Source organism: Manduca sexta, chromosome 28 (genome assembly GCF_014839805.1).
Source record: "Manduca sexta isolate Smith_Timp_Sample1 chromosome 28, JHU_Msex_v1.0, whole genome shotgun sequence".
NCBI lineage: Eukaryota > Metazoa > Arthropoda > Insecta > Lepidoptera > Sphingidae > Manduca > Manduca sexta.
Window position 1 is genome coordinate 13341855 of NC_051142.1, and position 25465 is coordinate 13367319.

At 35.9% G+C, this 25465-nt stretch overlaps 2 protein-coding genes across 5 annotated transcripts in view; both read left to right on the top strand.

The window, feature by feature from the left end:
• LOC115447847 (solute carrier family 22 member 3) overlaps positions 1-12334 on the top strand; it is a 28082-nt gene extending 15748 nt beyond the window's left edge. For 2 of the 3 annotated variants that reach the window (XM_030175088.1, XM_030175087.2), the window contains exons 2-12: positions 1268-1491; positions 3133-3319; positions 4368-4497; positions 5408-5536; positions 5842-6034; positions 7330-7435; positions 7613-7845; positions 8167-8246; positions 8560-8735; positions 9815-9969; positions 10151-12334. In XM_030175088.1, the coding sequence (XP_030030948.1) occupies positions 1268-1491; positions 3133-3319; positions 4368-4497; positions 5408-5536; positions 5842-6034; positions 7330-7435; positions 7613-7845; positions 8167-8246; positions 8560-8735; positions 9815-9969; positions 10151-10220 (1683 nt within the window). In that variant the 3' untranslated portion in view covers positions 10221-12334. Of the gene's footprint in view, positions 1-1267; positions 1492-3119; positions 3320-4367; positions 4498-5407; positions 5537-5841; positions 6035-7329; positions 7436-7612; positions 7846-8166; positions 8247-8559; positions 8736-9814; positions 9970-10150 lie in introns of those variants that run through there. The other variant, XM_030175089.2, reaches the window with a different exon arrangement.
• Positions 12335-14301: 1967 nt separating this feature from the next.
• Positions 14302-25013, top strand: LOC115447859 (solute carrier family 22 member 3-like). Of its 2 annotated transcripts, XM_030175102.2 has the most exons (12): positions 14302-14374; positions 15156-15379; positions 17339-17525; positions 18435-18564; positions 19648-19776; positions 20093-20285; positions 21521-21626; positions 21788-22020; positions 22377-22456; positions 22779-22954; positions 23321-23475; positions 23661-25013. In XM_030175102.2, exons 1-12 carry the CDS (start codon positions 14351-14353, stop codon positions 23728-23730), a joined length of 1707 nt encoding a protein of 568 aa, XP_030030962.1. In that variant the 5' UTR covers positions 14302-14350; the 3' UTR covers positions 23731-25013. The 2 variants fall into 2 exon arrangements, with proteins under 2 accessions (XP_030030962.1, XP_030030963.1); XM_030175103.2 differs by lacking the exon at positions 14302-14374 and having other exon boundaries at positions 15241-15379; positions 17326-17525.
• Positions 25014-25465: the final 452 nt, after the last annotated feature.

The window sequence follows — 25465 nt, forward strand, 5'->3', positions numbered from 1 at the left end:
TATCATTTAGGAAAATACACAAATTGTTTTTTATTTTTATAATTGTATTTAACGTGTTTTGAAACGAGTTTCTTTGATCGTGGTTACATTGCGGTGAGAAATACGAATTGTATAAGCTTGAGTACAAATCTTTGTTTTGTTTATGTAAAGTACGTGCGCCATACATGGACCAACATAAGGTTATTCTTAAATAAAACTACGAATTTTAAACTTATACCAGCCTTTTTTAAAAAAAAATCTTTTTAAAGTTTTTTCTAACCTCATCAATTTTATAGTTATTTGGCATCTTACGGGAGGACTAGTGGCGATAACCTAAATAAATAAATTACTGTCTTAAAAATTATTTACATCTTCTAAAATATATAATATTTAAGATTTTTCAAAAACTAAACAATATGGAGCACATAATTACAAAAAGGGACAATGGTGAATTTTATTCAAAAAAATATTTAAAGATAATGTTAAAATTGATTAATCAATTCCAATTATATATTTCTTTCCTAGTTTAACACAATTTACTCTCCAGTAATATTTAGTGAAGAGATGAACCGAGAAAGCAAGTTAATTATACTTATATCGCGAAATTGCGAAATAGAAAAACAGTCTTGCTGAATATGTTCGATAGGCGTTAAGTTACTTGAGGGCAAACGACTAGCCATGGCAGCTTGTGAGCACGAACAAACATATACTGCTGGTCATAGACTTTATACAAAAAGCGCTTTTTGAGAAATATTTCAAGTCAATTAAAGGTATGGTCCATAGATGGCGTGCTTACTCTAATGTTTTCAATCGTGTTCACGATGCGGGAGTCCATTTGCGGCTGCCGTACATGTTAGTTTCATAAACAATATGCTTCCACGCTGTACAATGTTGTATTACGCGGTGACAATCCAAAATACCTGTAAACGTAAAATATAGTTTATAGACTATGATTTACATACGTGATACGGGAATAAATTCTAAGGAAACTAAGTTATCAGTTCCTCATCTCTGATGATACTCTTTGGCAACGAGTATGATGCTCTTCGAATTTAATAAAAATCAAGTCACCGGTGGGGGCATTTAAAGCTAATCAAGTTTTTATTATGAAAAACGCTCTTACTCCAAACTCAAACAAAACATTTGCCAAACTTAAGTAAATATTATGTTTCTATGAAGTTCAATGTTATAAGTGACTTACTACTTGGTTATTCAACAGTTTGATTAACTATAACTACTCAAATGATTTTGTGATAAATTTTTCTTCTATTCAACGGTTTTTCTCCAGGAAAGCAAAGAGCTGAAGCCGAAAAATGGAGATTCGGACGCTTTGGAGACAGTGCTGCACCACGTGGGCGGTATGGGCCGATATCAGCGGTTCCTATTCGCCGCCATGATGCCTTTTGGACTGTCGTTCGCGTTCATCTACTTCGTACAGATGTTTATAGCTGCCACTCCTCAGCGGCACTGGTGTATCGTACCGGAGCTCCAACATTTGGACATGGAATTGAGGTAAGCGGGGATCGATCATATATGGAACAGCAAAGCGAAACTGCATTAAGGTTAAAATAGTGTGCCCATGGTAACTACTGGGTAGCACTTTAGTATATGATCTTAAGTAAGTGTAGATGCTATTGATTTGTTAATTTTTCTGCCAAGCATGAGAATATGTGAGTATACCGGTTGAAGAACATTATAGTTAGTATTATAGATGCAACACCACACGTAACTTTAAACAGAATTGCTTGCAACTATTTATATTTATTTTTTTACGTAACACAAATAATATGAAATATATTCTATAAAATATATTAATATAATTACACTATTGGATATAATAACACTATTGGTAATTACCTTCTATCGCCGAAAAAGTGACGCTCTTTAAAAATATTCTAAAACGTCATAATCATATTTTCGCGGCGATCCCAAACTATCGATAAAACAATGCATCATTATTATAATAAATTGCCGATAATCAGTTGAAGTTTCGTAATGTTTATTGTAGATAACATTGAATGAGCATGTGATAAGGTTACTGGGACAGCCCAAAAATCACGTAATGTTGATTACACTATTACTCGAAAATTATCAACTTCGAATCAATCGGGTAATGACAACTCTTTCTAGTGTGAAACTGAGAATAAATACGAAATATTTAAAGTAAGTTTATACATATAAAATACTTGAGTGATTAAAGGATTTTCTGTAATCTGATTTTGGTTTCCGAAAATCTTTCAAATAGCCTAAATAAACAAAACCCAGAGCGAGACAAATATTTGCAGATAGCATAAACATTCGTTCGGATTTTCGCAGCGCTATGTTTCAATTTAAAATTTCATCACTGATATATCATAGCGGTTGTTTCATGTATTATCAATACCCTATATTTATACTTTATTATTTATAATACAACGCGTGCGTGTGAATTTATTATCCAAGTATTTCTAAGACTTGTGCGTCATATTCTTTACTGTGAAGTAGTTAAAATGCACGCCTGAGTGCTCGCTTCGTTCACAATTTCCAATGAATCTATTCTGTACAATATAACTAATAATATAATTTAATAAGGCTTTTAACGTAGAAACTAATGGTTAAGTCTTGTGCTGGTGCGGTTATCGTTACACATAAAGTCGATACGGGGAACGCTGCGCCCTAGGGCAATATTACCACGACATCTATGAATATATGTAGATGTGCCTCATTTTGACGCATTCAGCGGCGCAACAATGAGTTGCTAACTCAAGGCTAGAAAACAGAATTATGGGTTTGATTGATACAAACATCGTGTCACTCGCAAATATTTGTCCCGATCCTATAAATTTGTGCAGTCAAGATTAGGCATACATATTATGGATAATTAATGGATAATTAATTAATGGATCATACATAAGAATGAACAGCACATTAATTACAACATATCGGTTAGATTACGTTTGCGCTATTACAGTGATTCAAAGCACCTGGAAGATAACTATTATATTTCCACACTCACAAAAATTGGGACTAATTAAGTATACCTCCAAACTCCAATTTACGTATAAAGAAAAGTATCAAGAACCGTTGCAAAAAAAATACCGCAATTCAATTTACATTCGCAAAAACCACTACATTCGCGAACAATAAGACTTTAAGTTCAGTGGACTATTTCAGACGTAACTTATCGGCGCCAGGGGCGGCGGCAGGCGGCGAGTGGGACCGCTGCGCCACCTACCAGACGAACTGGACGCGCGTGCTGGAGACCATGACCCCACCGGACCCGAGCACGCCCACAGTGTCGTGTCAGAATGGATGGGAGTTCGAGCTGACAGACATTCCTTACCACACTGTTATTAGTGAGGTAAGTTTTGTGCATAATGCACATAGGGATTAGGTATACGTAAGCAAACGTACCTAAGTGTATTGAAAGTATTTACTCAGATAGCTGAATTAGATAGGTTCTACAAAAGTTGATTACAGTAGAAATGATGGCGATGTAGATTAATCACGCCCTCTGTCTATCACACTTGTCCCTTGTCCTTAGAATGTACAATGTCAACATGCTTATTTTTGCTTCCAACTTCCAATATTTATAGTGTCAAGTCTTCAGACGTTGAACCGATATACATGTAATGTAATCATGTAATTATCTGCGGATAAATCCAGTCGTACTTGTTTGATTGAAGATTCAATAGCCTGCGCTCGATTCCGTCTAAGCAATTTCTTAAGCGTTTCCTAAAGTCAACGAGTCTGGGATACACGACCTCCCTCTATAGCCTTCTTTCGCCTCGTTTATAGGAGGATTTTCAACAAATATCCAAAAAACTTCAGATATTGATTGTTGTCATCGAGCGTTAGTAAATATTTATGATGATATATTTTTTATACGTTAGTTCTCGTTAGTTGTACCTATTAGTCGATGGCGTCACAGTAATTTTATCTTATGTTAAACAATTTTTAGCTTCTCATTGCAAGAAGAGCCATGAATGATTATATATCAATATGAGTATTATCTTAGGAAAAATAAATCGCAAAGTACAAATGACTTTTTATGGCTATGGTGGGTACTGATAATGACTATATGATGAAAATCAATCGCAGTTACTCATTAACACTAGTCACTCAATGGAATTTTGATAATAAGGGAATAACTGGTACGTTGACAATTCGGGCAAGCTTTTAATAAGAAATCATACTCATAGAATTTAGTTTTAGTCATATTTTTGAGCCCACAAATAACAATCTTGTTACCCGTTAACCTCGCCTGGTCTCTATATTATATCCGAAGTCCCCTACAATTTTTGATATTAACCAAACCATAGCTAAGCGAAAGATGCCTGAGTATTTACCTAAGTACGTCACTGTTAGGTCTACTATATGTTTACTTAATATCCTTGTTTATTCTATAGAGAGGATGGGTGTGCGAGAACTCTGGATACGCGCCGACCGCGCAAGCGCTGTTCTTCGCCGGCTCCTTCATCGGAGGAATATTCTTCGGCTGGCTGGCTGATAACTTCGGCAGGTTACCCGCCCTTGTTGGTAAGAATAACAACTCAACTTAGTTCATATCTTCCATTGCGTTATCTACTACTACTATTACTTCATCATCGAAACACGTTCTTGCAATTGACGCCTATATTCTTTAAACTCTTAGGCCTTTTTGTAATGGCCGCTTGTCTATCAGTAGCTAATATTGGTTACCTACCAGTTTGTAGTGGTACCAGTTAGTTTCTTGTTTTTATCGCATTATTATCGAAGGTATTGGTATTTTATAATTCTAAGGATTAATAAGACAATGCGGACTGAGATAACACTGGAAAGCATTGTGTATCTATCCATTATCTTGTATTTCGCCAAAGTTTAATGCTTCCCGTCAATATTGCCATAAATCTCGTGACTAAAAATATTTGGCAATTGGGTAGGTGGAAAACCAACTAAAGTATGATAATCGCAAAAACATGGAGTAAATATTAACATTTATACTTCACTGCCTCAAAAACGAACAGCGCGTTATTGACCTTTGCGATAGTACGAACAGAATATGTTTTATCAAACATTAACGACTTTACTGCTAAAATACCTACAAATTTAAAAACAAGCAAATTGATTGTGTCTCTTCGCGTGTTAAAATTGGGACGAACAATTAAAAATACAAGTTCCCGTCTAATATGAATTATACAAAATGTGTCAAAAGCCGACATTTTAGATGCGGGGCCAAAATTTTAGTCCGAAAGTATTATTAAATCATTTAACCTGGAAAACCGATAGACGTTATTTATTAGCCAAGTATTAGAATGGCGATCCTGTATCAATTTTTTTTTATCTTTGTGATTAGTGAGATTTGAGCTGGATCAACGCTTCTCACTTTCATATCTTCACCAATAAGTACGACTCCATCGAGCTTACCAGCTTAGTAAGCTGTGAACACCATTTATTCTGTGTTTTCCAGGCGCCAACTTAATAGGTGGTATTGGAGGTATCGCAACCGTATATACTACAGGCCTGTGGGACTTCATATTCTGCAGGCTGCTCGTGGGAATGGCGTGCGACAACGTTTTCATGATGATGTATATATTAGGTAAGTCAATCGACAAATGCAACATTGAACCAGTACACTGTAAAGTTTCTTCTACCCCGAGCATTCCAGCCACGTCATATGTATACATTCTAAGTATTTATATTTTTCGTGACATCAAGCAACACATTTATAACAAATCTCTTAATAAAAAAGTCGTATAAGAAATAAAATATTTGGTTCTGGTTTTAATATATCAAGTCTTTGGTGCTTTCTACACTATTATACAATAATTTAAGAATTCCTATGTAATATCGCCTTCATTAATACATGAAATATGTACCAAGTATATAACATTTCACCCACAGCACTAGAATACGTAGGCCCAAAGCACCGCACTTGGGTGGCGAACATGTCCATAGCGTTGTTCTTCGGCGGCGGCTGCCTTATCCTGCCGTGGCTGGCGATCTGGTTCGCCGATTGGAGAAAGCTGTTGTGGGTCACATCCATACCCATGCTGCTGTGTGTCTTCGCGCCTTTTGTCATACCTGAAAGTGCTAGGTTAGTAGAAGAATCGAGTTGTCTCACAGTCAACTCAAGAAACTTTTGTTTGCGGCTTCGCGTAGGTGAAAGGTCTTTTCCGAAAAAAACCCCACTGGTTTTCCGGTCTAAAAAAAATAACTGTTATGAATTCCAAGACTTCATTTATCTGAGTGGCAAACGTCTATCAAATCTGTTAAGCAGTTTCTGAGTTTATTTTCAAAAGCATTTCAAGTATCTTAACAAAGTTTAAAATTTATAATATAAGTAATAAGTTTAAATGTCTATAATTATACAATTTCATAAAAGCCTCGATTTTGATGAGTACTCAGGCTAACTAAGTACGATAAGCACTCCGAAGTCGTGGGTTCAAATCCCGGGTCCAGCAAAACGATATTGGATTTTTTGGGAGTAAAGCCCAATTTGGCAATATGTTCGCCACATATCACATCATGGGTTAGAACATACAAGGCGAATATTGGGTGCCCTAGTTGCCTCTCGTACATACAGACGTGATTGATGTTTTCATTTTTGTTCATAAAAGTATTTTATTTCAAACATGTACGACAAAGTGTCCCTACTGCACCTGTTGGTGATTGGGGTGGAGTGTAATAATATCGATTGACGAGAGGTGATTACCCCTCGGCAGTCGACAATTATGCCGGCCTGTTGGTACCGGATATATACAGGCTGATCCCGGGACGCGACACACTTACGTGGCCACTATGCCGGATTTTAACACCTTGTGTACGGTGGTCACTATCCGAACGGATATAAAATATATCTTACCACCAGTAAATTTAATACGCAGTTATAATCATTATATCATTTATACAGGAAAGACTTTTTAATTATGTTTCGCCGTCAGGTAGGCCGATAACAGTTATCGATCAGCTGACAAATTTAAGACCATACATACTCAAACTAAATGTTTTGAATGATTAAAATAATGATAAGGTACAATCGTTATTAGTTTATCGTTGTGCGAAATTATTCAAATATTAAGGAAAATACGTTATGTGGTTGAATGAAACAATCGCTGTGTAATAATGACGTGTTTGAAGTATGGTCCATAATATCGTGTCCTATAATTGATGCAAGATTCACATTGGAGTAACTACACTGTAAAGAGGTCGTGGTAAATTAATCTTATGGGGCCCATTATGCCCATTACATCATAGAAGACTTTAATATGTAAGTTATTCGTCTTAGAGAATCCTGTTCAACAAGTTTAAATATTGTAATGCTATATTTCATAATAGTATGTTAGGTTATAACCGCTCCTTGCAAGAAATAAAGTAAAATTTCATGTTCAGATGGCTGGTAACACGCGGGCGCGTGAACAAAGCTGTGGAAGTGTTGCGGAAGTTTGAAAGGGTCAACGGCACCAAAATACCTGACGATGTCATGGACGACTTTATTGTAAGTTTGTATATACGTTTTAGTAAAATAATATACAAATTATAACGTTCAGGATTCTCTACAGCCATGCTATAAAACACACTGAAATAAAGATCATAAATAATTATAAACGACAACAATTAATTAAAAACGATTACAATATGTAATTTAGAAGAATAATGAACCTTTTAATTGCAGGTATCCTCCCGTCACACCAAAGAAGAGAAAGAGTCGATGATCTTCCTGGCTAAGAGTGCACCACTCCGAACCACTATGGCACTCATGCTGATCGTGTACATATGTTGTGCTGTCATCTTCGACGGCCTGGTGCGGCTGTCTGACGCCTTCGGGCTTGACTTCTTCATCACATTCACCCTGACTTCAGCTACGGAGATACCATCTGTGACTTTGGTGGCTATAGTTCTGGACAGGTTAGTTTTTGACCTATCAAATTAGTTAAATATCTGACCAATGTTCCGCGATCGCCTAATATAGTCAGCAGTTACCTTAGAACTATATTATCCATATTGGCCAGACAGATGCAACGGTCAGTATCCCTTGATCATGTTATTGATGATAAGTACAAAACTTTTAATAATTATCGAGTAGTTGTTGGATGTGATTAATACTAGGCAACGACACTGAGCTGGCCAGCGGACATTCACATCGGTTGTTTGAGAACCAATCGTTGACTCTTAGAATGCATCGCTTCGTATTTTATATATTTATAATATAACATATATTTGTTTCAGGTGGGGTCGTAGACTTCTTACTTGCGGACCGATGGGAATTTCAGGACTTTTGATCCTCATAGCTACGTTTATGCCGAAAGGTAAACGATCATTGTGCTTATCTACTCCGTGGCTTGTTTGTATTCTACGCAATGGTCATGGAACTCAAGATTCGATGACAAACTTGACCTAGTTTAAAATGTCGTTCATCTCGTAAAGCTTTAACTTCCTCTATTTTAGCTCAACTAGAGGTGACTATCTCTCAAGCTGGAACGCTTACTGTGAGAGTTTCATCCTAAAAAAATATTATATTTGAAGACGCAATTTAAACCTAGTGATATAAGATGACCCGGCCCTACCAATGCTCGAGCCCTTATTCTACTGCATTATAATATAATAACATGATTTGTCCAGGCATGGCGCAAGCGGGTCTGGCGATAATGGCGCGGTTCTGCATCAACATGTCGTACAACGCGACGATGCAGTGGGCGACGGAGCTGCTGCCCACCGGCGTACGCGCCTTTGGTTCCTCGCTGCTGCACGTGAGCGGGTTTCTCGCCACGGCGCTCTCACCATTCATCGTCTACTCGGTATATTATTTCAAATCAATTATAACCAACTAATTGTGACTAGAACTGAGACTTTAGACAATATTTAAAAACTGTTCAACAGTTTAAAAAACAATAAGTCGTGTTTAACTTTATCAAAAACTTTGCTGATATCGGTGTAAATGACATACGTTTAAATACGACGATCTATGTAGTCATAAACGTTTGAACATAGTCGATCAAATTCGTGTTTGTGGAGGGGTTTCGTATAAAGAAATGTTGGCTACTTGACAGTTAATGACTTAAATGCTTGTACTGGATATATATATATAATACTTTCAAATACTTCTGAGAAAATTTACAAAAGAGGTATTGGCCTATAATTCTTCATATCGGTTTTAGAACCACTTTTTTTAGCATTTTTTAAATAACAGAAAACCGCCAGTTTTGCGTGATTTGTTGAATATTCAAGTTAGGGGCACACATAGCTTTAGAGCAACAACACGGTTAAAAATAAATAAATTTAACTTTTCTTTGCAGTCATCATATGACTTTATAATTTTGAAAAACATTGATAGCTCGATTTTTGATTTTTATGGCACAATTTTCTTTTTGGCTTGACCTCGTAGAGGAACCTTGAGAAGGAAGACAGTAATTTTCTTCCTCCGCATCGGTAACCGGGATTAAGTTTTTTCAAATTTTGGACTCTGTGATCTCGCTATCATAGTGATAATTTAAGATTCCTTTCACAGTCATTTATCAATTTGACAATAAATAAAAGAAAACACGCTTGGTACGAAACCGGTCTTATTACCATTCAGGCGACTCATAGCGTGTTTTATACTTCCCCATACATTTGTTCTTGCCACTCACGCCGCATTAAGTCGCACCTGAGAGCGGCAACTTTGTGTGGCGGACCCTAGACTTTTATGCTACTTATCGGACACAATATTTACAACGTTAGCGCTTTTCTGTAAACACAGTAGCGCATATTTACATTTATTACTAGAGAATATTTTAATATATTATCATGTGTGCTATCTCTACGCATGACTAAGTTCCAGATAACCAGAGAGTATACATGATACGGCTATTTATGTACTTCATATTTTATTATTTAGGAGAGAATATGGACTCTATTGCCTCTGGTGATCCTGAGCGTGTTGGCGGCGCTGGGTAGCTCCATCGCCATCATTCTACCCGAAACTAAAGGCAAACCGATGCCTCAAACCATAGAAGACGGAGAAAAACTGGTCCTGGAACATTCTATATGCGGGTAAGTTATTCCAAATTCAAATGTGTTGGAATTGCGATCAAAATTGAGGATCAGAAAGGAGCAGTAAGAATTATGTTACGAACGTAGTTGCTCCCAGACATGTAAGCCTGGGCCGGCGTTCATGGAGGTTTGGAGCCCCCAAAATTGTTTTTATACACCAAATATCTCTTAATTGTTTCAGAAAACGAGAACCAGAGAGTTTGGAAGTCGTTGAATGGAAATCGGAAAAAGAAAAAGCTCTCATCATGTAGTATTATAGTTCTGTGTGACATTACATGCCACATTAGGTCCAATATGGCCTAAAACTTTGTTGCATATAGTAACACAAATGTCACATTCGGGTATTATACTATTCCTAGAAAATATCGTTCAAGTCGATAGTAAAATAGGACCATTTACTGGCTGTCCGTGTGAGGTATTAGTCAATTTAATGACTATCGTTGTTAAAGAGGTGGTAACCACGATCATGCGGTTGTGTTTATCCATAATATTATGTTTATTTAAAATTCTAATATGAGTGTTTTTGTAGAGCTACGTGCTTTAATTGTTTATTACATTTTAATGGTTATAAGGGGTTTTAGCGCCCAAATATTTTGTTTGTAATTTCTCTTAAATATGAAGATTTTAAATATACAACACAATGAGACTTAATATAATATTGAAATAATTAAGAAAAAGAGAGATGTTTAACAATTTGCTCAGTAAACAAGTCAATTAACAAATAAGTGGCACCTTAATTAAATTAGGCATATCACTTATACTCAGAGTATTTGATGATTATAATTATTGTATTTATTACCTATGTGCTAAAGATAATACTTAAGTATAATTATTGTAGGTGTTATGATAAAAACCATGTGAGATAACTCACCCTGACGAGTTCCAATAAAGATAGTCGATAAAACTTTACTCACAAAGAGTACTACCGCTAGACGTTACTGTTACATAGATTTTCACCCGCACAACAAGTATTTACGAGATATGTTAATATTTGTGACGTCTCCTCTCTTTTTCACCAAGTATCCTAAATAATTTTGTGCTAATCTCTTGCCTTAAAGTTTTTTTAGTTGTATTTTTATGGCCATTGTTGTACATGCCTTAAAGTTATTGGATAAATAAAGTTTACATCACGTGTTTTGAGCGTTCATTAGCAATGCTCTATGGTAGAGTTGTTTCTATAGAAAAAATTATTCAGTTTTTTGGTATGAAACGTTTGTATGTAAGAAGATATTTCTCATAATCCTGAACTGCACGTATTAAAAAAATAATTTATAGCATTTTAACTTTTTTATGGACACCTTTGCCTAAGATAATAACTTTAATTAAACCATTCTTTTGAATAATTTTTATCACTTTTACTGTTGTAATCGGATGTAAGAATGTTTCTAAATAAACTGATTTAGATTTATTAACAAGCTATCAGAGGCTAACAGCAAGTTTTGATTATCAAGAAGAGAAAAGAGACGAATTAGAGGTAATAGAGTACTTAGTTTTATCGTAAGAAAAGGGCAAGTGAATGTTAGCATTTACGATTCTTTTTTTAAGTAAAGCTTATAATTTAACTGCGCTTTACATTTTGACTAATATATACTAATATATGAAGATGAAGAGTTTGTTTGTTTGAACTCATTTATATCAGGAACTATTAAACCGATTTTTAATTATTTTACTAATAGAAAGCCACGTTACTCCTGAGTGAAGCTACTTATTAAAAAAAATAAAATACGTAAAACCTTTTTCACAAAATAATTATTATACTAAGCGTTTTTGAATAGTGGTTTGTTTTTTAGACTCCATGCTAAATTTTAGGTAAACTTAACTTAGTTATTGACGATAATATGAAATGTAGAATGTTACCGGCAACTAGTAGCACAAACTAACTGTGATACTCAACATGAATTTAATTTCTAAGTTCATTGTTATTATTAATAGATCTTCCAGAAGACGTAACAAGAATAAAGTAATGACATTACCGTATGCTCTCTATGACACGAGCTGAATGTACCATAGAGCTCGGTGTATTCAATAATTAATACTACTTGTGTCGATAAATATGTTTCTTCACTGATTTTAAGACACATTTATTTAAAATTTTAATTGCCGCCTTCAACAATGGCGGGCCGAGTATGCGCAGCGCAAGCTTCTATGCATATTTTTGTTTTTCAATAAATAAATATACACATACTACCTACATGTACGGTACAATGTGTGAATTTTGTTTATGTGGAGATTTCTAAAGGAATAATTACTTAAGCATTACTGAGTATAGGTGACTTAATAAAAAAGTCTGAATGAATGTTTATTAAAATAAAACTGTATGTACACCATTTATAAAAAAAAGAATACAAATTGATATAGTCGCTTATTTGACGTTTTATTTCAAGATTCTACCCTAATATTTCGTTATATTCATTAATAGAATTTTTGTGCGACCCTTTATAAATTCCATTTTATTATACCCATTTCAATGAATTTAATCTGTTGGGCGATCCGTTGATTCATTTGATACCGCGAGGCTAATTTTTATTACTATAATTAGATTTTGCTCTATGTTCTTCATATGTGAAAAAACTTTTCCTATTTTTTGCACTATATTAAAAATGATTTATTTTTGAGCATTCTAAACTTCATGCATAATAAGTTATATTAACCCCTTAAACTTTCTATATTACCAAAATAGTAAATCCTTCTTTCACGAAAGATCATGGTCGCTGTCCGGTTATGCGTAACGCAAAGTTTACTGGGTACAATATGTAACCAACATAACCGCTCAGTCGTCCCCCGCGAAGGCTGGGCGGTAGTAATAATACTTTTTCTCCGCGAAACGAAAATAAATGGTATGTAACCAGTTTACTCATGTTATTAATATTATTATATGATTTTTGGGAAATACAATTCCGAATCAAATTAGTTTCAGATTCTTTTGCGGTAATTTTTATAATGTATGAATACACTAAATGTGTGTATGTATGTTCTCTGTGGACTCCAAAACTGCTGTAGCGATTTTAATGTAATTTTAAATAATCTTCAGATTAGTCCAGCAGGAGAACTTGTGAAATTTGGTAGAAAACGGATATCTTTTTTCTTTTTGACAATTCTGTGTGATCGCTAGTTGTGAAAAAATTGTCAGCAATAAATTCATAGAATATGAGGTGAATCTTGTAATTAGGAAAAAATGATCAAAAATCACCCTAGATGGCGATTGACAATCCTGAATTGCGGTAGCGGCATTTGCGAGACGCACAGTATATATTACATCACCTTGGAATAGGAACCGTCGGAGGGGCCGCGGCTGGTTAGGCACAACATTCGTTTGACTGGAATCTTTCCCTTCCATAGAGGAACGTAACCATCTATTCCTCTACAGTGGCGGCAACGTACAAGCCGCTACAAGAACGATGACGGTCCATTTTCCAGTTGCCCAGGTTTTTGGTAATTTTGTCTTTTCAGATACCTGCTCATATTTTTGTATTAAAATACGATGTATTGAGAAATCATGTCGGCTACCTCCAATTTAAAATCATCAAAAGACACAAGAAAAATTAAAATTACAAGTAGAATCGTCCCTACTAGGCTAGACCTATTCATTAAAATCCTATAATTGCTGGACGCACTTGTATAACTAATTAACAGAATATGATTTATGTAATGATGACTGGTATCTAATAATATTATAGATAAGTATTTATTCGTGTGGTTTTAGATAAGCCTTTTTGATTAAACATCACCAAACAGGTGATATCTCACAGAACAGTAACCAACTAACCCTCGCAATATCCTATTGCGCTAAGGGTGCATCCAAATCTCCAAACTAAATCCATCAAATAAAGATGCGAGCGAATAACTGCAGTAGCTAGCCGCACGTGGGACGCGCTCGTACAGCACATTAGAAAGCACTCTATTTAGAGTTGCGCTGAACTGCCTCAGCGCGCTGCGGCTTTGCGGCTCTTCACTTTCGAAACAGGATCAACTGCCACAAAAATACACCGAAGAGTGTGGATTTGTGGCAAGTCCATCCCAGTGATTGTCTATCCGTGAGCCAAATTTCATCCAAATCCGTGCAGCTGTTCCTGCGTTTACTTTTAATAAACATCCAAAAATCTAAATATTTTCACATTTATAATATTAGTTAGGCGAGTTTCATATTAAACTTCGGCTCATGGTTCTGACGTCCTCGTGTCTCAGTAACAAAGGTGCCGATTTGTTATTAATCGCAATTTGACGTGCTGATTCTGAATGTTTAGCTGAAAAGCCGTCGCTGAAAGCGATAACAATGCTCTATCTAATATGTATATATACACGATTACAAAGATTAATTTGGTAGTAGTTTTCGTACACACAGGGTGGACACGTGCTCTCTGTTGGGGATAATACGTGGAAAATGAATAGCAAAACGGATAAGCAGGTTAAAACTATAATATTTATATTTCGTTTCCTATAAATGAAGTTCAATTAGTTCCACCTCTTACCTTTTACATAACTCTTATTTTCGTTGAAATTAAACTTATGTCCGTGTTTGTATTATGACGGTTGACAAAGTTGTTATTATATAAACCTCATATAAACATATCTACCTTTGATTTGCTTTATGAGGTTTATACTCTTATATCATAATGAAACAAATCAAAATGTAATATCTAAATGTCATCGTTTATAAAACTACACAGATGTTTTCCATTCTAACAATTAAATTAGTTTAATGTGCTTCAAAAGAAGTTTCGTTGATCGTGGTTACTTTCCGGTGGTAAATATTTGTTTAAGTCTTGCGTACAAATCTTTGTTTTGTTTATTAATGTAGAGTACGTGTGCATTATAATATGGAAAAACATAAGGATATTCTTAAAGAATATTACGACCTTTTTAATTTAATTATCCTTTTCTAACTAAACCATTTCTATAGTTATTTAGTATTATATAGGAGTAGGACTTATTATCATCTTCAATAAAATTACTATCTTAAAAATAACCTATTTTGTATGAAATATATTATTTCAAGATTTATCAGTAACTAAACACAATGTGGACCACATAATTTCCAATAGGAACAATGGTAAACTTACTAAAAAAAATGGGGTTTTTGATGTGAGTTTAATATGTGACTTACTAGTTATTTAAAAGAGTTTCATTTACAACAATTCAAATTATTGTGACTTATATTTTACTTCTATTCCTCAATATTTCTCCAGGAGAGCAAAAAGCTGAAGCCGACAAATGGAGATACGGATGCTTTGGGGATGGTGCTGCACCACGTGGGCGGTATGGGCCGATACCAGCGGTTTCTGTTCGTCGCTATGATGCCATTTGGACTGTCGATAGCGTTCATCTATTTTGTACAGATGTTCATAGCTGCCACTCCTCAGCGGCACTGGTGTATCGTGCCAGAACTCCAGCATTTGGACATGGAGTTGAGGTGAGTGAGGGTTGATCGTGTACATTTATTTATTTTTGCTGTCACATGAGAATATGTGAGTATTCCCGTTTGAATAACATTATAAAAGCAACACCACGCATAACTTTGGATAGGATTGCCTTTTTATTATTACAGGTAACATAAAAAATATGAAAAATGTTCTGCGAGATATAGCAGCATATGTAGATAGCAATTATAAACTGTAACAATATTGGTAAATACCTTCTATAGTCCAAAAAGTGACGCTCATTCATAGATCTTCAAAAACGCCATAATCTTATTTTCACGTGGATTCAAAACTACCGATAATACAATGTATAATTAAATTATAAATTGCCGATAATCAGTTGAAGTTTCGCAATGTTTATTGTAGATATCAATAGATGAGCATGTGATAAGTTTACTGGGAAAGCCCAATAATCACGTGACATTGATTACACTATCACTTGCAAATTACCGAGATCGAATCAGTTGTGCTGCCTTGTGCAATATGATGAGTAATATCAACACTTTCTAGTGTCAAACTAAGAATAAGTATCCCGAATAGTCAAAGTAAGTCTACACAATCTAAGATGTTTTTATTACGTAGATACGTTGTCCGAGCTCTATACTGGCAAGACGAAAACAAGGTAATTGCCCGACATTCACTTAGTTAATCTTCAACCACTGTCGCGGCTAGTCGGCTTACAAATTTTTTGTATTTTTATAAATTAAATGCCTTTCTGTGTTTTTAGACGATGTACAAATTATATTCCAACTGTGAATAAAAAAACGTTTCATTTCATACGTTAGTAATAAGTACACACTATTTAACTTATTTGTTAACTAATAAAAAGCATTTAACGAGTGTCATGGCGACGGGACGGTCGACGCTCGGGCCCAATCGGGCCCACTGGAGCCATATCTGCTAGGACTGTATTATGTGACTATAATACATACTGCGCTGTTTTCACGTGCAATTTTCTTAGTCTATGATGCTTCAATAAAATTAAAGTGATTAAAGGTTTTTTTCCCCACTGCATTTGTTGATAAGTGGAATGGGTTCCAACAAAATGTCGATCGACGAGAGATGAGTACCCTTCGACAGCCGACACAATTATGCCGGCTTGTTGGGATCGGATATACACAGGTTGATCCCGGAATGCGACACACTTACGTGAGCCACTATAGCGGGTGTACGGTGGTCGCTATCCAGGCGGATATAAAATATATCTTATCACCAGTATATCTATAATCTGATTTTCGATTTCGAAAATCTTTCCGATTGCTAAATCTAATAATAATAATCATCTAGGCTATTTAAAAGATTTTTAGTACCACAGTGCTCGCTTCGTTAACATTTACTAATGAACTATTTTATCTGATAATAAGAAAAAAGATCTTAAGGCTTGAATAAACATGTTTAATTTTAACGTCAAAACAAACACTTTTTAGCCTTATATAAAATCGATATGGGATAACACTACGCTCTGGGGCAATTTTACCACGGGGTCTATGAATATAGGTGCTTTATTTTGACAGATTCAGCGGCGCAACAATAGTTACTAACTCAAGGCTAGGAAACAGATGTTGAGGGTTACATGGATACAAACATCGTGTCAGTCGCAAATATTTGTGTCGATCTCACAATATTTTGTGGAGCCAAGACTATACATATAGTTAGTGATTCATACATAAGAATAAACAAAACATTTATTATAACAACATATCGGTTAGATTCCGTTTGCGATTTTACGGTGATTCAAAGTATCTGGTAGTTAGCTATTGTACTGTGTTCGATAGTTCCACACTCACAAAAGTTAGGACTAAATAAGTAGAGCTCCAAACTGCAATTTTGGTACAAAGTAAACTATCAAGAATGGTTACAATTAAAAAAAAAATACCGCAATTCAATTTACATGCGCAAAAACCAGTACATTCGCGAACAATACGACTTTCAAGTTCAGTGGATTATTGCAGACGTAACTTATCGGCGCCAGGGGCGGCGGCAGGCGGCGAGTGGGACCGCTGCGCCACCTACCAGACGAACTGGACGCGCGTGCTGGAGACCATGACCCCACCGGACCCGAGCACGCCCACAGTGTCGTGTCAGAATGGATGGGAGTTCGAGCTGACAGACATTCCTTACCACACTGTTATTAGTGAGGTAAGTTTTATGTGTATAGGAAGTAGGTATAAGTAAGTATACGCACTTGTCTTTAGAATGTAGTCGTCTGCAGACATCGAACCGACATAATAGGGTTATCTGAAATATAAACGGGTCCACACCCAAAGAGGATTGTGTGTCCTCAACCATAATTACTCCCCAATAATCAAATTCATGTAATTATCTGCGGATAACTCCAGCAGTACTATTCTGATTAAGATTCAAAAGCCTGGTCCAGGCCAAGTAGTTTCTTGATCGTTTCAAAAGTGAAGGTATCTGGGATAAATACTCTCGCCCTTGTTTCCTTCTTCGCCCCGTTTATAGGATGATTTTCAACAGATGTCTAAAAAACTTCAGATGATTTCGTCGGGCGATAGTTAATTTTTAAGATAACATATTTTTTATTCTCGTTGATTGTACCTTTTTGTCGATGGCATCATAGTAATTATACATCTCTTTTGTAAGACAATATTTAGCCTCTCTTTACAAGAAGGCCATGACTAATTTATATTTCAATATGAGTATTATCTGAAGAATAATTAGTCGCAAAGTACGAATGACATTTTTATAGTTGTGATGGCTACTGATAATGACTACCTGATGATATCTGATGACCTGATGATCGCAGTTACTCATTACCACTAGTCACTTAATGGAATTTTGATGCGTTCACAATTCGGGTAAGCTTTTTATTCAATACGAACTTATACTCATAGAACTTAGTTTTAGTCTTATTTTTTAAGCTTATAAATAACAAGGTGCGCTGGTCGCTAAATTATACCCGAAGTCTCCTACAATTTTTGATAATAACCAGACCATATTTAAAAGAAAGTTCCATGAGTATAAACCTAAGTGCGTAACTGTTAGGTCTATTATATATTTACTTTAATATCCTTGTTTATCCTGAAGCGAGGATGGGTGTGCGAGAACTCTGGGTACGCGCCTACTGCGCAAGCGCTGTTCTTCGCCGGCTCCTTCATCGGAGGTATATTCTTCGGCTGGCTGGCTGATAACTTCGGCAGGTTACCCGCTCTTTTTGGTAAGGCTAACAACTTAACTTACTTCATTACCTTCAAGGGTTCATTGCGTCATCTATTACTATTACTTCATCATCGAAGCACGTTCTTTCAATTGACGCCTATACACTTCAAAGTCTTACCCGTTTTCTAATTGCCACTCGTGTTTCAGTTGGAAATATTGGTTACCAACCACTCTGTGGGATTAGTTTATTGTTTGTATATTGGATAGATATTGGTATTTTATACCTCTAAAAATAATAAGAATACGGGCTAAAATAGCACTGGGATGCAAGATAAATAATGATGTATCTATCCATTATCTTCCATTTTGCTACTATCTAATGTTCCCCGTCAATATTATCTTAAATCTCGTGACTAAAAAATATTTATGTAAGCGGAGTACAAACCAAAGTATGATAATCGCAAGAACATGGAGTAAATATTAATTTTTATTATTAATTTACATTTATTATTTATTGCCTTAAAAACTAACAGCGCGCTATTGATTACTTTTTATATATTTTTTTATTTCTTTGAATGACGAGACGAGTTTTCTGTCCGCCTGATACGGTAAGCGATACGACCGCCCATAAACTGTAGAAACACCATCCAACACCTTGAATTACAAAGTATTCCTTGGTATTGCACTGCGCTCGCCATTCTGAGACATAAGATTTAAATCTTATTGTGTCCACTGCCTACAATGTTCTTCAAACTGGAACTCAACAGTGTCTAAACACTGCTGCTTGGCGGCAAAAATAGACATTGCGGTGGTACCTACCTAAGCGAACACTCACATATGAGAGATCTACCACCAATATACCCACCAGTATAATAAAGTAGCAAAAGCCGGCATTTCAGATGCGAGGTCAAAAATAAAGTCTAAAAAATATTTTTAAACCATTTAAGATAAGCTGGGCGGCTGACAGACATTATTTATTGGCCAAGCTTTGGAACGCCGATCCAGTACCATTTTTTTTAACCATTAATTGTGATTTGTGTATTTTGAGCTGGATCAACGTTTCTCACTCTCGTATCACCACCCTAAAGTCCAACTCAAGAAACTGATAAGTTGTGAACATCCTTTATTTTGCGTTTTCCAGGCGCAAACTTAATAGGCGCTATTGGAGGTATCGCAACCGTGTATACTACAGGCCTGTGGGACTTCATATTCTGCAGGCTACTCGTTGGAATGGCGTGTGACAACGCTTTCATGATGATGTATATATTAGGTAAGACAATCGACAATTGTAACATTGAACCAGTACACTGTAAAATTTCTCCGATCCCTAGAATCTTGGTCACGTCGTACATGTTTTAAGAATTTATATTTTTCTCAAAATCAGGCATGACGTTTATAATAAGTCTGTTGCTAAAATAGTCGTCCGACAAATAAAATATTTGATTCTGGCTTGACGTGTTATTTTTTTTTATATATCCAATATTTTTTAATTACAATTATACATTCATTTGTGTTCTCCTAGAGTAATAATTGCCATAAATAATACATGAAATATGTACTAATGTGTATATACATTTCACCCACAGCACTAGAATACGTAGGCCCAAAACACCGCACTTGGGTGGCGAACATGTCCATAGGATTGTTCGTCGGCATCGGCTCTATTATCCTGCCGTGGCTCGCGATCTGGCTCGCTGATTGGAGGATGCTGTTGTGGGTCACTTCCATGCCCATGCTGCTGTGTGTCTTCGTACCTTTTGTCATACCTGAAAGTGTTAGGTTAGTAGAAAAACCGAGTTGTCTCTCAGTCAGAATAATATAAGTATTAATTTTATTTGCGGCTTCGTGCAGATGAAAGATCTATCGCGAAAAAAGTCCCACTACTTTTCTGGGCTAAAAATACCCTTTATGTACGACTATGACTTGATCTATCTGCGTGGTAAAGTCTATTAAATCTGTTAAGCAGTTTCTGAGTTTATTTTTAACAGTATTCCAGATATCTTCACAAAGTTTTAAGTTTATAATATTGGTAAGAAGATAAAATAACTATTATTATAAAAAATTATAAAAGCCCTTGATTTTTATGAGGGTCTAGGCTGCCTTAGTACGATCACCGCTCTGAGGTCTCGGGTTCGGCAAAATGACATGGGTTTTTCTAGTCGAGTTTTCGCCCGGAATTTGCGAGTAACATCTGATTTATTCCGTGCCATGACGTGATAGGTACGCCACCTATCACATCATGGCATGGAACAAACAAGACGAAAATTGGATGCCCTAGTTGCATCTCTGTCAACCCTCTCGGGAATAAAGGTCTAGTAAGGATAGTGTTTTCATTTTTGTTCATGAAAGTCTTGTTTATTATTATTAATTTTATATGTTGGTATAATAATCATATCAGTTATACAAAGGAAGCCTTTAATTATATTTCGGAATCAGGTAGGCCGATAAGAATTATCGATCAGCTGACAAATTTAAAACCATACATACCCAAACTAAATGTTTTGAATGATTAAAATAATGATAAGGTGCAATCATTATTGGTTTATCGTTACGTGAAATTATTCAAATATTGAGGAAAATACTTTATCTGATTGAATGAAAGAATTGCTGTGTAATAATGATGTGTTTGAAGTATGATCTATAATATCGTGTCCTATAATTGATGCAAGATTCACATTGGAGTAACTACACGAGGTCGTGGTAAATTAATCTTGTGGGGCCCTTCTAAGATAAAAATGAAGTAAAAAATAATCTATATATTTTATTCCAGTGATCTTTGTTTTTAAGGTCCCAATACACTAAAATCTTATTAAATTTTAAAAGGGTTTAGGGTCACCTGCCGCGTGACAATTTACCCATTACACCCTTAAAGACTTTTTTTATATAAGTTATCCGTCTTAGAGAATCCTTTTCAACAACTTTAAATATAATATAAATAGTGCTATAATATCTCATAATATTATGTTAGGTTATAACCGCTTCTGGCAAACAATAAAGTTGAATTTCATGTTCAGATGGCTGGTAACACGCGGTCGCGTGAACAAAGCTGTGGAGGTGTTGCGGAAGTTTGAAAAGGTCAACGGCACCAAAATACCTGACGATGTCATGGAGGACTTTATTGTAAGTTTGTATTAATATTGTAGCTAAATAATGCACAAGCACTGATGTACAGTATCTCTCCAATTACGCTACCAAACCATGCTGAATAATGATTATAAATAAGTATAAACGACAACATTACAATATGTAATTTAGAAGAATAATGGACCTTTTAATTGCAGGTATCCTCCCGTCATACCAAAGGAGAGAATGAGTCGATCCTCACCCTGGCTAAGAGTGCACCACTCCGAACCACTATGGCACTCATGTTGATCGTGTACATATGTTGTGCTGTCATCTTCGACGGCCTGGTGCGGCTGTCTGACGCCTTCGGGCTTGACTTCTTCATCACATTCACCCTGACTTCAGCTACGGAGATACCATCTGTGACTTTGGTGGCTATAGTTCTGGACAGGTTAGTTTTTGACCTATCAAATTCTTTTAAAATCAATCTGATGCACATCGGTTGCAATTTTTATTATTATTTAAATTAGCTGTATAATTCCGCAATCCTCCGCGATCGTTTGATATGGCCACGTTACAACTATATTATCTGTATAAGGCCTGACAGATGCAGTGCTCAGTACTATCCCATGATCATATTATTGATGATAAATACAAAATTTTAAGCAATAATCGAGCAGTTGTTGCATGTGATCAACAACAATGAGCAGACCAGCGGAACTTCACGTCGGTTGTTTGAGAAACAATCGTTGACTCTTAGAATACATTGTTAAATATTTATAACATTATAACATTTATTTCTTCCAGATGGGGCCGTAGACTTCTTACTTGCGGTCCGATGGGAATTTCAGGAATTTTGATCCTCATAGCTACGTTCATGCCGAAAGGTAAACCATCATTGTGCTATATATATATTCCGTGGTTTGTTTGTATTCTACGCGATGGATTCGAGGATAAACTTGACCTACCTTAAAATGTGTTACATTGTAAAGCTTTAATTTCCTCTATCTTAGCTCAACTAGTAGTGACTATCTCTTATGCCGGTAAAGTTAACTCTGGGGTTTTGTCCTGGGAACTTTCCTAGGTGAACTACTACATGAACTACCTAGTTCACGTGAAAACGCAAACTAAACCTAGTTATATAAGAAACCCAGCCCTACCAATGCCCGAGTCCTTGTTCTGCTGCTGATATAATATGAATTTGTCCAGGCATGGCGCAAGCGGGTCTGGCGATAATGGCGCGGTTCTGCATCAACATGTCGTACAACGCGGCGATGCAGTGGGCGACGGAGCTGCTGCCCACCGGCGTGCGCGCCTTTGGTTCCTCGCTACTGCACATGATCGGGTTCCTCGCCACCGCGCTCTCGCCATTCATTGTCTACTCGGTATTTTATCTCAACTGAATTCTATCCAACTAATTAAAACTAGAACCGAAACTATAGACAGTATTTTTGTAACAAAAAGTTAATAAATTCCAGTGTTTTTTTAGTGTTTCGCGCTCCTTACCGCGCTGCACTAAGTCGCAGCTGAAAGTGGCAACTTCGTTTGGCGGAGCTTAGACTTTTATGCTACTTATTGGTTAATTTGAAACTTTAGCAATTCTTTGCCAACACAGTATGCGCATACTTACAATTATTTCTCAAAAATATTTAAATATATCATGTGTGCTACCTCAACGCAGAGCAAAGTTCCAGATAACCAGAGAATATATATGATACGGCTATTTATGTACTTAATATTTTATTATTTAGGAGAGATTATGGACTCTGCTGCCTCTGGTGATCCTGGCCGTGTTGGCGGCGCTGGGTAGTTCCATTGCCATCATTCTACCCGAGACTAAAGGCAAACAGATGCCTCAAACCATAGAAGATGGGGAGAAGCTGGTCCTGGAACACTCTATATGCGGGTAAGTTATTCCAAATTCAAATGTGTTGGAATTGTGGTCACAATTGAGGATCAGAAAGGAGCAATAAGAATTATATTACGCACGTAGTAGTTGGTCCTAGTCATGGACGCCTGAGGGAATTTAAGCCCTCGAAATCGGTTATATACACTGAATATTTCTTAATATTTTATTTAAATTGTTTCCAGAAAACGAGAACCAGAGAGTTTGGAAGTCGTCGAGTGGAAATCAGAAAAAGAGAAAGCTCTCATCATGTAGTATTAAGGTTCTGTGTGATTAGTGATATGCCATATTAGGTCCAATATGGGCTAGAACTTTGTTGCATATAACAACACAAATGTCGGATTCGGGCATTATACTATGCCGAGAGAATATCGTTCCAGTCGATAGTATAATAGGATCACTGACATGAGACACAGACTTAGTAATATTAATTATTATTATTACTAAGTAAATAAAATATAAATAACTAAATAAAATTATTTTTCGATAAAATCCGTAAAATATTAATTTATAGAATTTCACTTTTTTATGGACCTTTGCCTAAAATTATAAACTTTAAGTAATTAAATAACTATTTTGAATTGTTTTTAACACTTTTACTGTTGTAATATAATTTAAGAATTATTACAAACAAAAATTGATTTAGAAAACTTCAAACAGCTTTTATACGCTAATATGTTTCGGTTATCAAAAACAAAAAATAAACGAATAAATTAGAGGCGAACTTAGATTTATCAAAAGAAAAGTGCAACGGCATGTTACCATTTACGATTCTTTTTTTAAGTTAAGCTTTTAAATTTCGCTGCGTTTTATATTTTGACTAATGTATAAAGCTGAAGAATTTGTTTGTTTGCTTAAACGCGCTAATTTGAGGAACTACTAAATCGTCAATCAATCAGGCTGCTTTAGAAAAAAAAATATCACGTAATAACTTATACACGCACGCGGAGCTGCAGACAAAAACTATTTAATAATAATTGTTAAACAAAGTTGTTATAAAAGGCGTTTTTGAAAGGAAGTTTGTTTCTTCAGATTCCATGTTAAATTATTAGGTAAACTAATATTTACGATAATAAGAGATGAAGTGTTACCGGTACCTAGTAGCACAAACTGTGATACTCAACATGAATATAATTTTTATAAATAACAAGAGCTTATTGGTATATATGTATAGCTCGGTGTATTTAATTTAATACTATTTGTGTGGATAAGTATGGTTTGTCACTGATTCTATTTATTGAAGTTGCCGCCTTTAACAATGGCGGGCCGAACATGCGCAGCAAGGACTTCTATGCATGTTATTGATTCTTTGTAATAAATAAGTATATATACTACATGTACGATTTTTAAAAATACAAATTAAGTACAATGTGTGATTTCTGTTTAAGTGGAGATTCCTAAAAGAATAGATTCTTAACCATTAAGAATTTTATTGAGTGTGGGTAACTTAATAAAAAGTTTGAATTCATGTTTATTAAAATAAAATGTTATGTACACCATTTATAAAAAAAAAGAATACAAATTTAATTTGGCGCTTATTTGACATTTTATTTCAAGATTCAACCCTAATATTTCGTCGTATTCATTGATAGAACTTTTGTGCGACCCCTTATAAATTCTTGTTTCATTATGCTCATTATAAAGAAATGCATAGGTCGGGCGATCTGAAATGACCCGTAGATTCAATTGGTACCCTGAGGGTGTCGAAGCTCGGTTGTTTGCGCGCAGGTTGATAAATCGCGACGTAAAGCAACGGTAAAGCGCGGTCAGTGCCGTGATGGGTGACCGCAGTGGCGCACATCTGACACCCTCCGTGCCTCGGAGAGCACGTTAAGCCGTCGGTCCCGGTTGCTGTGTTAAGCAGCAGTCGTTAAGCCAGGCCGGAAACCTTCTGGGTGGTTTGAAAATTCCGGCATCGGACTTTGCCACTAGTCTGAAACGTCCGCCAACTCGCATTGGGCCAGCGCGGCGGACTATGGCCCAAACCTGC